Raw genomic sequence first — 13,136 nt, forward strand, 5'->3', positions numbered from 1 at the left:
AGGGGGGCTGCTCCACCTTGTGGACTGGCTGTGTCACTATGAAGAGGGGGGCTGCTCCACCTTGTGGACTGGCTGTGTCACTATGAAGAGGGGGGCTGCTCCACCTTGTGGACTGGCTGTTTCCATATGAACAAAAATATCAATAAAAAGTAAGTGCCTTCAGAAACTATTCACACCCCTTGACTTTGTCTTACAGCCGGAATTTAACATGGATTTAACTGGCCTACACACAATACACCATCATGTCCAAGTGGAATTTTGAAAAGCTGAAATGTCTTGAGTTAATAATTATTCAACCCCTTTGTCATGTCCAGCCTAAATAAGTTCAGGAGTAAAAATGTTGTTGAACATGATTTTTGAATAAATACCTCATCTCTATATCACACATAAAATTATCAGTATGATCCCACAGTCGAGCTGTGAATTTCAAACACAAAAACCAGAGTTTTTTCCAATGCCTCTCAAAGAAGGGCACCTATTGGTAGATGGGTAAAATAAAAAGCAGACATTGAACATCCCTTTGAGCATGTTGAAGTTATTAATTACACTTTGGATGGTGTATCAATACACCCAGTCACTACAATGATGCAGGCGTCATTCCTAACTCAGTTGCCGGAGAGGAAGGATACCACTCATAGATTTCACCATTCCCAGACTCACAGCTGTAATCACTCTTAGAGACTTACCCAGAAAGATTTACAGCTGTAATCACTGTGAAAGGTGATTCTAACATGTATTGACATACTTATGTAAATGGGATGTTTCTGTATTTTATTTTCAATACATTTGATAAAAAAATCTAAATCACTTTGTCATTCTGGGGTATTGTGTGTATATGTGTGAGAACAATAATCTGTTGAATCCATTTTGAGAAGGCTGTAAGAACAAAATGTGGACTAAGTCAAGGGGTGTGATACTTTCTGAAGGTCCTGTATAAATATTTTGCACTTATAATTTAAGGCAATTTTGTTGCTCTAGATTGCAGGAAATTAAAGTTACAGGTGTTAAAAAATGCCAAAATCCGAGTCCAAAGGAGGGCGCTGCCCCCTTTCTGCTCAGCACCACCTTGTTAAAAACCCCTGGGGAGAACACTGCTTCTCTCCAAATCAACCTCTACAATCACTATGTTTAGACAAACACACATATCTGTCATGTACATAACCTGTCTCTCATTCATACTCTGACCTACAGTCTAATGCTATAAATCTTCGGGATCAAGAGAGTGAGAGGAGGGGGACAGAGAGCGGAGGGGGACAGAGAGCGGAGGGGGACAGAGAGCGGAGGGGGACAGAGAGCGGAGGGGGACAGAGAGCGGAGGGGGACAGAGAGCGGAGGGGGACAGAGCGGAGGGGGACAGAGAGCGGAGGGGGACAGAGCGGAGGGGGACAGAGCGGAGGGGGACAGAGCAAGGGGGACAGAGCGGAGGGGGACAGAGAGCGGAGGGGGACAGAGCGGAGGGGGACAGAGCGGAGGGGGACAGCGCGGAGGGGGACAGAGAGCAGAGGGGGACAGAGAGCAGAGGGGGACAGAGCGGAGGGGGACAGAGAGCAGAGGGGGACAGAGCAGAGGGGGACAGAGAGCAGAGGGGGACAGAGCAGAGGGGGACAGAGAGCAGAGGGGGACAGAGCGGAGGGGGACAGAGAGCAGAGGGGGACAGAGAGCGGAGGGGGACAGAGAGCGGAGGGGGACAGAGAGCGGAGGGGGACAGAGAGCGGAGGGGGACAGAGAGCGGAGGGGGACAGAGCGGAGGGGGACAGAGCGGAGGGGGACAGAGCGGAGGGGGACAGAGCGGAGGGGACAGAGCGGAGGGGGACAGAGAGCGGAGGGGGACAGAGAGCGGAGGGGGACAGAGCGGAGGGGGACAGAGAGCGGAGGGGGACAGAGAGCGGAGGGGGACAGAGAGCGGAGGGGGACAGAGCGGAGGGGGACAGAGCGGAGGGGGACAGAGCGGAGGGGGACAGAGAGCGGAGGGGGACAGAGAGCGGAGGGGGACAGAGCGGAGGGGGACAGAGAGCGGAGGGGGACAGAGCGGAGGGGGACAGAGCGGAGGGGGACAGAGAGCGGAGGGGGACAGAGAGCGGAGGGGGACAGAGCGGAGGGGGACAGAGCGGAGGGGGACAGAGCGGAGGGGGACAGAGAAAACAAGTGCCAAATTTACTTTGAGTACACACAACATGCCAATGTGGCATTGACATTCTGTAGAGGCTACAACAGAAGATGGCATTGACTACATAGTACACAACATCCCTAACCCATATTAAATAACCACATCAGACATAATATAATTATAGCTTTTAGAAAACAACTCTTATAAATGTCTATCAATTTAAGGAAAAACACATTTGTCGTTTTGTTGTCATTGTATTCTTCCACCCAATCATCATAAGAGTGCACTTGAGTGCAATTAGCTTGCCAAAGAAACAGCTGTGGACATAAAATGGTGCTTTTCGTCTTGTTTGTTTCTCTGTCGTCTCTTGTCCCTGCTGTAGTTACAGTGTGGAAGTTGGTGTGGGGGGGCCTGGGTGGGTTGTCAGTTCTGTTGGAAGGGTGTTGGTGTGGAGGGGCCTGGGTGGGTTGTCAGTTCTGTTGGAAGGGTGTTGGTGTGGCGGGGCCTGGGTGGGTTGTCAGTTCTGTTGGAAGGGTGTTGGTGTGGAGGGGCCTGGGTGGGTTGTCAGTTCTGTTGGAAGGGTGTTGGTGTGGAGGGGCCTGGGTGGGTTGTCAGTTCTGTTGGAAGGGTGTTGGTGTGGAGGGGCCTGGGTGGGTTGTCAGTTGGGCTTGGGAGTGGTGGAGATGAGGGTGATGGTGCCTGGTTGGGGGCTGTTCTGTTGGGTCAGGGTGAATATAGGGTATAGGTGGAGGTTATGGGGCCTGGGGAAACGTTGTGTGTCTTGGGTGGATGCTGACGGGGCCTGGGTGTTGGACCAGGGTGGTGCTGGTTTGGTGCTCAGTGCTGTGTCCTGGGCCTCAGAAGGTTGGGAGGGTGAGGGGTGTCCTGTCACCTACACTCTACAGACACCACAGAGTTCTGAGAGGAGGAAGAGGACGACACAGGAGTGTCGGCTAGCGTCAACATCACCGCTGCTGTTAGAGAGCTGGAGGACGGGGACGAGGAAGAGGAGGAGGAGGAAGATGCAGCCACTGTACCTGGGGAGAAAAAACAACATGGTGATCAGATGGAGAGAAACAACATGGTGGTCAGATGGAGCAGAAACAACATGGTAGTCAGAAACAACATGGTGGTCAGATGATGCAGAAACAACATGGTGGTCAGATGGAGCAGAAACAACATGGTGGTCAGAAACAACATGGTGGTCAGATGGAGAAGAAACAACATGGTGGTCAGATGGAGCAGAAACAACATGGTGGTCAGATGGAGAAGAAACAACATGGTGGTCAGATGGAACAAAAACAACATGGTGGTCAGAAACAACATGGTGGTCAGATGGCGCAGAAACAACATGATGGTCAGATGGAGCAGAAACAACATGGTGGTCAGAAACAACATGGCGGTCAGATGGAACAAAAACAACATGGTGGTCAGAAACAACATGGTGGTCAGATGGAGAAGAAACGACATGGTGGTCAGATGGAGCAGAAACAACATGGTGGTCAGAAACAACATGGTGGTCAGATGGAGCAGAAACAACATGGTGGTCAGAAACAACATGGTGGTCAGATGGCGCAGAAACAACATGGTGGTCAGATGGAGCAGAAACAACATGGTGGTCAGAAACAACATGGCGGTCAGATGGAACAAAAACAACATGGTGGTCAGAAACAACATGGCGGTCAGATGGAACAAAAACAACATGGTGGTCAGAAACAACATGGTGGTCAGATGGAGAAGAAACAACATGGTGGTCAGAAGAAGCAGAAACAACATGGTGGTCAGATGGAGCAGAAACAACATGGTGGTCAGATGGAGCAGAAACAACATGGTGGTCAGATGGAGCAGAAACAACATGGTGGTCAGATGGAGCAGAAACAACATGGTGGTCAGATGGAGCAGAAACAACATGGTGGTCAGATGGAGCAGAAACAACATGGTGGTCAGATGGAGCAGAAACAACATGGTGGTCAGAAGGAGCAGAAACAACATGGTGGTCAGATGGAACAGAAACAACATGGGGGTCAGATGGAGCAGAAACAACATGGTGGTCAGAAACAACATGGTGGTCAGATGGAGCAGAAACAACATGGGGGTCAGATGGAGCAGAAACAACATGGTGGTCAGAAACAACATGGTGGTCAGAAACAACATGGTGGTCAGAAGGAGCAGAAACAACATGGTGGTCAGATGGAACAGAAACAACATGGGGGTCAGATGGAGCAGAAACAACATGGTGGTCAGATGGAGAAGAAACAACATGGTGGTCAGAAACAACATGGTGGTCAGATGGAACAGAAACAACATGGGGGTCAGATGGAACAAAAACAACATGGTGGTCAGAAGCAACATGGTGGTCAGAGGGGGCAGAAACAACATGGTGGTCAGAAAGAACATGGTGGTCAGATGGAGCAGAAACAACATGGTGGTCAGAAACAACATGGTAGTCAGATGGAGAAGAAACAACATGGTGGTCAGATGGAGCAGAAACAACATGGTGGTCAGATGGAGCAGAAACAACATGGTGGTCAGATGGAACAAAAACAACATGGTGGTCAGAAACAACATGGTGGTCAGATGGAGCAGAAACAACATGGTGGTCAGATGGAGCAGAAACAACATGGTGGTCAGAAGAATCAGAAACAACAAGGTGGTCAGATGGAGCAGAAACAACATGGTGGTCAGATGGAGAAGAAACAACATGGTGGTCAGAAGAAGCAGAAACAACATGGTGGTCAGAAACAACATGGTGGTCAGATGGAGAAGAAACAACATGGTGGTCAGAAGAAGCAGAAACAACATGGTGGTCAGATGAATCAGAAACAACATGGTGGTCAGATGAATCAGAAACAACATGGTGGTCAGATGAATCAGAAACAACATGGTGGTCAGATGGAGCAGAAACAACATGGTGGTCAGAAGAATCAGAAACAACATGGTGGTCAGAAGAATCAGAAACAACATGGTGGTCAGATGGAGCAGAAACAACATGGGGTTCAGAAGAAGCAGAAACAACATGGTGGTCAGATGGAGCAGAAACAACATGGTGGTCAGAAGGAGCAGAAACAACATGGTGGTCAGATGGAACAGAAACAACATGGGGGTCAGATGGAGCAGAAACAACATGGTGGTCAGAAACAACATGGTGGTCAGATGGAGCAGAAACAACATGGGGGTCAGATGGAGCAGAAACAACATGGTGGTCAGATGGAGCAGAAACAACATGGTGGTCAGATGGAGCAGAAACAACATGGTGGTCAGATGGAGCAGAAACAACATGGTGGTCAGATGGAGCAGAAACAACATGGTGGTCAGAAGGAGCAGAAACAACATGGTGGTCAGATGGAACAGAAACAACATGGGGGTCAGATGGAGCAGAAACAACATGGTGGTCAGAAACAACATGGTGGTCAGATGGAGCAGAAACAACATGGGGGTCAGATGGAGCAGAAACAACATGGTGGTCAGATGGAGCAGAAACAACATGGGGGTCAGATGGAGCAGAAACAACATGGTGGTCAGAAACAACATGGTGGTCAGAAACAACATGGTGGTCAGAAGGAGCAGAAACAACATGGTGGTCAGATGGAACAGAAACAACATGGGGGTCAGATGGAGCAGAAACAACATGGTGGTCAGATGGAGAAGAAACAACATGGTGGTCAGAAACAACATGGTGGTCAGATGGAACAGAAACAACATGGGGGTCAGATGGAACAAAAACAACATGGTGGTCAGAAGCAACATGGTGGTCAGAGGGGGCAGAAACAACATGGTGGTCAGAAAGAACATGGTGGTCAGATGGAGCAGAAACAACATGGTGGTCAGAAACAACATGGTAGTCAGATGGAGAAGAAACAACATGGTGGTCAGATGGAGCAGAAACAACATGGTGGTCAGATGGAGCAGAAACAACATGGTGGTCAGATGGAACAAAAACAACATGGTGGTCAGAAACAACATGGTGGTCAGATGGAGCAGAAACAACATGGTGGTCAGATGGAGCAGAAACAACATGGTGGTCAGAAGAATCAGAAACAACAAGGTGGTCAGATGGAGCAGAAACAACATGGTGGTCAGATGGAGAAGAAACAACATGGTGGTCAGAAGAAGCAGAAACAACATGGTGGTCAGAAACAACATGGTGGTCAGATGGAGAAGAAACAACATGGTGGTCAGAAGAAGCAGAAACAACATGGTGGTCAGATGAATCAGAAACAACATGGTGGTCAGATGAATCAGAAACAACATGGTGGTCAGATGAATCAGAAACAACATGGTGGTCAGATGGAGCAGAAACAACATGGTGGTCAGAAGAATCAGAAACAACATGGTGGTCAGAAGAATCAGAAACAACATGGTGGTCAGATGGAGCAGAAACAACATGGGGTTCAGAAGAAGCAGAAACAACATGGTGGTCAGATGGAGCAGAAACAACATGGTGGTCAGAAGGAGCAGAAACAACATGGTGGTCAGATGGAACAGAAACAACATGGGGGTCAGATGGAGCAGAAACAACATGGTGGTCAGAAACAACATGGTGGTCAGATGGAGCAGAAACAACATGGGGGTCAGATGGAGCAGAAACAACATGGTGGTCAGAAACAACATGGTGGTCAGAAACAACATGGTGGTCAGAAGGAGCAGAAACAACATGGTGGTCAGATGGAACAGAAACAACATGGGGGTCAGATGGAGCAGAAACAACATGGTGGTCAGATGGAGAAGAAACAACATGGTGGTCAGAAACAACATGGTGGTCAGATGGAACAGAAACAACATGGGGGTCAGATGGAACAAAAACAACATGGTGGTCAGAAGCAACATGGTGGTCAGAGGGGGCAGAAACAACATGGTGGTCAGAAAGAACATGGTGGTCAGATGGAGCAGAAACAACATGGTGGTCAGAAACAACATGGTAGTCAGATGGAGAAGAAACAACATGGTGGTCAGATGGAGCAGAAACAACATGGTGGTCAGATGGAGCAGAAACAACATGGTGGTCAGATGGAACAAAAACAACATGGTGGTCAGAAACAACATGGTGGTCAGATGGAGCAGAAACAACATGGTGGTCAGATGGAGCAGAAACAACATGGTGGTCAGAAGAATCAGAAACAACAAGGTGGTCAGATGGAGCAGAAACAACATGGTGGTCAGATGGAGAAGAAACAACATGGTGGTCAGAAGAAGCAGAAACAACATGGTGGTCAGAAACAACATGGTGGTCAGATGGAGAAGAAACAACATGGTGGTCAGAAGAAGCAGAAACAACATGGTGGTCAGATGAATCAGAAACAACATGGTGGTCAGATGAATCAGAAACAACATGGTGGTCAGATGAATCAGAAACAACATGGTGGTCAGATGGAGCAGAAACAACATGGTGGTCAGAAGAATCAGAAACAACATGGTGGTCAGAAGAATCAGAAACAACATGGTGGTCAGATGGAGCAGAAACAACATGGGGTTCAGAAGAAGCAGAAACAACATGGTGGTCAGATGGAGCAGAAACAACATGATGGTCAGATGGAGCAGAAACAACATGGTGGTCAGATGGAGAAGAAACAACATGGTGGTCAGATGCAGAAGAAACAACATGGTGGTCAGATGGAGAAGAAACAACATGGTGGTCAGAAGAAGCAGAAACAACATGGTCTGTACCTTAGAAGTCTGTAGCTTAGAAGTCTGTAGCTTAGAAGTCTGTATCTTAGAAGTCTGTATCTTAGAAGTCTGTATCTTAGAAGTCTGTATCTTAGAAGTCTGTGGTTTAGAAATATGTAGCTTAGAAGTCTGTAGCTTAGAAGTCTGTAGCTTAGAAGTCTGTAGCTTAGAAGTCTGTAGCTTAGAAGTCTGTAGTTTAGCAGTCTGTGGTTTAGAAGTCTGTAGCTTAGAATTCTGTAGCTTAGAAGTCTGTAGTTTAGAAGTCTGTAGTTTAGAAGTCTGTAGTTTAGAAGTCTGTAGTTTAGAAGTCTGTAGTTTAGAAGTCTGTAGCTTAGAAGTCTGTAGCTTAGAAGTCTGTAGCTTAGAAGTCTGTAGCTTAGAAGTCTGTAGCTTAGAAGTCTGTAGCTTAGAAGTCTGTAGCTTAGAAGTATGTGGTTTAGAAATCTGTGGCTTAGAAGTCTGTAGCTTAGCAGTCTGTAGCTTAGCAGTCTGTAGCTTAGAAGTCTGTAGCTTAGAAGTCCTCGTGTCCATTCAGACCCGTTCCGATCCAAGAGTGTAAAGAGAGAAAAAGCCTCCGACTGGTCGCTGCCAGCACCATCAATAAACAAGCCATATTGGCCAAATGATCCACAGTTGAGTCCTTAAAAACGGTCTAGAACAAATTACTAAAGCCCAATTTGTTGTGTTTCGATGTGTAGCACATTCAAAACTTCATAGTCTATTGTTTTATTGGTTTGTACTTTCCTAAAACAGTAATTGTCCACCTCACGGTTCAGCTGTAGGAGATTTGAGCACTAAATGCATCAGGACAATGCATGTATAGACCTTAAGGGCTGAGGTGTCCACTGTATGATATTAACATAATATAATAAAATATATACAGTGCCTTGCGAAAGTATTCGGCCCCCTTGAACTTTGCGACCGTTTGCAACATTTCAGGCTTCAAACATAAATATATAAAACTGTATTTTTTTGTGAAGAATCAACAACAAGTGGGACACAATCATGAAGTGGAACGACATTTATTGGATATTTCAAACTTTTTTAACAAATCAAAAACTGAAAAATTGGGCGAGCAAAATTATTCAGCCCCTTTACTTTCAGTGCAGCAAACTCTCTCCAGAAGTTCAGTGAGGATCTCTGAATGATCCAATGTTGACCTAAATGACTAATGATGATAAATACAATCCACCTGTGTGTAATCAAGTCTCCGTATAAATGAACCTGCACTGTGATAGTCTCAGAGGTCCGTTAAAAGCGCAGAGAGCATCATGAAGAACAAGGAACACACCAGGCAGGTCCGAGATACTGTTGTGAAGAAGTTTAAAGCCGGATTTGGATACAAAAAGATTTCCCAAGCTTTAAACATCCCAAGGAGCACTGTGCAAGCGATAATATTGAAATGGAAGGAGTATCAGACCACTGCAAATCTACCAAGACCTGGCCGTCCCTCTAAACTTTCAGCTCATACAAGGAGAAGACTGATCAGAGATGCAGCCAAGAGGCCCATGATCACTCTGGATGAACTACAGAGCTCTACAGCTGAGGTGGGAGACTCTGTCCATAGGACAACAATCAGTCGTATATTGCACAAATCTGGCCTTTATGGAAGAGTGGCAAGAAGAAAGCCATTTCTTAAAGATATCCATAAAAAGTGTTGTTTAAAGTTTGCCACAAGCCACCTGGGAGACACACCAAACATGTGGAAGAAGGTGCTCTGGTCAGCTGAAACCAAAATTGAACTTTTTGGGAACAATGCAAAACGTTATGTTTGGCGTAAAAGCAACACAGCTGAACACACCATCCCCACTGTCAAACATGGTGGTGGCAGCATCATGGTTTGGGCCTGCTTTTCTTCAGCAGGGACAGGGAAGATGGTTCAAATTGATGGGAAGATGGATGGAGCCAAATACAGGACCATTCTGGAAGAAAACCTGATGGAGTCTGCAAAAGACCTGAGACTGGGACGGAGATTTGTCTTCCAACAAGACAATGATCCAAAACATAAAGCAAAATCTACAATTGAATGGTTCAAAAATAAACATATCCAGGTGTTAGAATGGCCAAGTCAAAGTCCAGACCTGAATCCAATCGAGAATCTGTGGAAAGAACTGAAAACTGCTGTTCACAAATGCTCTCCATCCAACCTCACTGAGCTCGAGCTGTTTTGCAAGGAGGAATGGGAAAAAATTTCAGTCTCTCGATGTGCAAAACTGATAGAGACATACCCCAAGCGACTTACAGCTGTAATCGCAGCAAAAGGTGGCGCTACAAAGTATTAACTTAAGGGGGCTGAATATTTTGCACGCCCAATTTTTCAGTTTTTGATTTGTTAAAAAAGTTTGAAATATCCAATAAATGTCGTTCCACTTCATGATTGTGTCCCACTTGTTGTTGATTCTTCACAAAGAAATACAGTTTTATATCTTTATGTTTGAAGCCTGAAATGTGGCAAAAGGTCGCAAAGTTCAAGGGGGCCGAATACTTTCGCATGGCACTGTATTAAGGAAGAGAAGCTTAGGCCCTAGAAAGACCAGAGAGATAAAGATATGCTGGCGCCATATGTGTACAGAAGGAGGCTAATTCGTTAACTTTTCTATAAAGATATCAAATCTAATTTTATTAGTCACATGCGCTGAATACAACAGGTGAAGAAGACCTTACAATGCTTTACTTACGCGCCACTAACCAACAATACTGTTTCAAAAAAACAGATAAGAATAAGAAATAAAAGTAACAAGTAATTAATGAGCAGCAGTAAAATAACAATAGCAAGACTATATACAGGGGGGTACCGGTACAGAGTCAATGTGCTGGTTAGTTGAGGTAATATGTACATGTAGGTAGAGTTAAAGTGACTATGCATATATGAGAACAATAGAGAGTATCAGCGGTGTAAAAGAGGTGTGGGGGGGGGGGGGGGGGAGCAATGCAAATAGTCTGGGTAGCCCTTTGATTAGATGTTCAGGAGTCTTATGGCTTGGGGGGTAGAAGCTGTTAAGAAACCTCTTGGACCTAGACTTGGTGCTCCGGTACCGCTTGCCGTGCGATAGCAGAGAGAAGAGTCTATGACTAGGGTGGCTGGAGTCTTTGACCATTTTCAGGGCCTTCCTCTGACACCGCCTGGTATAGAGGTCTGAGACCGAGCAGCTGCCATACCAGGCAATGATGCAACCAGTCAGGATGATCTCGATGGTGCAGCTGTAAAACCGTTTGAGGATCTCATGACCCAAGCCAAATCTTGTCAGTCTCCTGAGGGGGAATAGGTTTTGTCGTGCCCTCTTCACGACTGTCTTGGTGTGTTTGGACCATGTTAGTTTGTTGGGGATGTGGACGCCAAGGAACTTGAAGCTCTCAACCTGCTCCACTGCAGCCCGGTCGATGAGAATGGGAGCGTGCTCGGCCTCTTTTTCCTGTAGTCCACAATCATCTCCTTTGTCTTGATCACATTGAGGGAGATGTTCTTGTCCTGGCAACACACGGCCAGGTCTCTGACCTCCTCCCTATAGGCTGTGTCTTCGTTGTTGTTGTTCAGGCCTACCACTGTTGTGTTGTCAGCAAACTTAATGACGGTGTTGGAGTCGTGCCTGGCCGTGCAGTCATGAGTGAACAGGGAGTACAGGATTCAGTTGCAAAGGGAGGTGTTTCGTCCCAGGGTCCTTAGCTTAGTGATGAGCTTTGAGGGCACTATGGTGTTGAAAGCTGAGCTTTAGTCAATGAACAGCCTTCTAACATAGGTGTTCCTTTTGTCCAGGTGAGAAAGGGCAGTGTAGAGTGCAATAGAGATTGCAGCGTCTGTGGATCTGTTGGGGTGGTATGCAAATTGGATTGGGTCTAGGGTTTCTGGGATAATGGTGTTGATGTGAGCCATGACCAGCCTTTCAAAGCACTTCATGGCTACAGATGTGAGTGCTACGGAGCAGTAGTTATTTCGGCAGGTTACCTTAGTGTTCTTGGGCCCAGGCACTATGATGGTCTGCTTAAAACATGTTGGTATTACAGACTAGAACGGGGAGAGGTTGAAAATGTCAGTGAAGACACTTGCCAGTTGGTCAGCGCATGCTCGCAGTACACATCCTGGTAATCCGTTTGGCTCTGCGGCCTTGTGAATTATGACCTGTTTAAAGGTCTTACTCACATTGGCTGTGGAGAACATGATCACACAATCTTCCGGAACAGCTGGTGCTTTCTTGCATGTTTCAGTTTATTTGCCTCAAAGCGAGCATAGAAGTAGTTTAGCTCATCTAGTAGGCTTGTGTCACTGGGCAGCGCTCGGCTGTGCTTCCCTTTGTAGTCTGTAACAGTTTGTTAGCCCTGCCACATCCGACGAGCGTCAGAGCCGATGTATTACGATTCGATCTTAGTCCTGTATTGACGCTTTTCCTGTTGGATGGTTCGTCAGAGGGCATAGCGGGATTTCTTATAAGCTTCCGGGTTAGGGTCCCGCTCCTTGAAAGCGGCAGCTCTATCCTTGAGCTCAGTGTGGATGATGCCTGTAATCCATGGCTTCTGGTTGGGTTATGTACGTACGGTCACTGTGGGGACGACGACACCAATTGGTGCATTCAACATGTCAATACCTCTCACAAAAACAAGAAGTGATTAAGTCAATCTCTCCTCCACTTTGAGCCAGGAGAGATTGACATGCATATTATTAATGAATGCACATCCAAGGGCCAGTCGTGCTGCCCTGTTGTGAGCCAATTACAATTTTCCTAACTCCCTCTTTGTGTCATCTGACCACACGACTGAACAGTAGTCGAGGTGTGACTAAACTATTCAACATACACTAGAGCATTATCAATCAATCTACAGTCCTCAGACAGGATACAGCATGACAGGGATTGTCTCGGTCTCCAGCTACAGTACTACAGGGATTGTCTTGGTCTCCAGCTAGAGTACTACAGTACTACAGGGATTGTCTTGGTCTCCAGCTACAGTACTACAGTACTACAGGGATGGTCTCGGTCTCCAGCTACAGTACTACAGGGATTGTCTCGGTCTCCAGCTACAGTACTACAGGGATTGTCTTGGTCTCCAGCTACAGTACTACAGTACTACAGGGATGGTCTTGGTCTCCAGCTACGGTACTACAGGGATGGTCTTGGTCTCCAGCTACAGTACTACAGAACTACAGGGATTGTCTTGATTGTCTCGGTCTCCAGCTACAGTACTACAGGGATTGTCTTGATTGTCTCAGTCTCCAGCTACAGTACTACAGGGATTGTCTTGGTCTCCAGCTACAGTACTGCAGTACTACAGGGATGGTCTCGGTCTTCAGCTAAAGTACTACAGTACTACAGGGATTGTCTCGGTCTCCAGCTACAGTACTACAGTACTACAGGGATTGTCTCGGTCTCCAGCT

At 46.7% G+C, this 13,136-nt stretch overlaps 1 protein-coding gene across 4 annotated transcripts in view; it reads right to left on the reverse strand.

Annotated features, from left to right (window-relative positions):
* Nucleotides 1-2,538: 2,538 nt before the first annotated feature.
* LOC110499571 (AT-rich interaction domain 4B) overlaps nucleotides 2,539-13,136 on the reverse strand; it is a 175,863-nt gene continuing 165,265 nt past the window's right edge. For all 4 annotated transcript variants that reach the window (XM_090211960.1, XM_090211963.1, XM_090211961.1 and 1 more), the window contains one exon: nucleotides 2,539-3,144. In XM_090211960.1, the coding sequence (XP_090068086.1) occupies nucleotides 2,996-3,144 (149 nt within the window). In that variant the 3' untranslated portion in view covers nucleotides 2,539-2,995. The remainder of the gene's footprint in view (nucleotides 3,145-13,136) is intronic.

The sequence above is a fragment of the Oncorhynchus mykiss genome, chromosome 20, assembly GCF_057628025.1.
Source record: "Oncorhynchus mykiss isolate SJ-2025 chromosome 20, ASM5762802v1, whole genome shotgun sequence".
Lineage (NCBI taxonomy): Eukaryota > Metazoa > Chordata > Actinopteri > Salmoniformes > Salmonidae > Oncorhynchus > Oncorhynchus mykiss.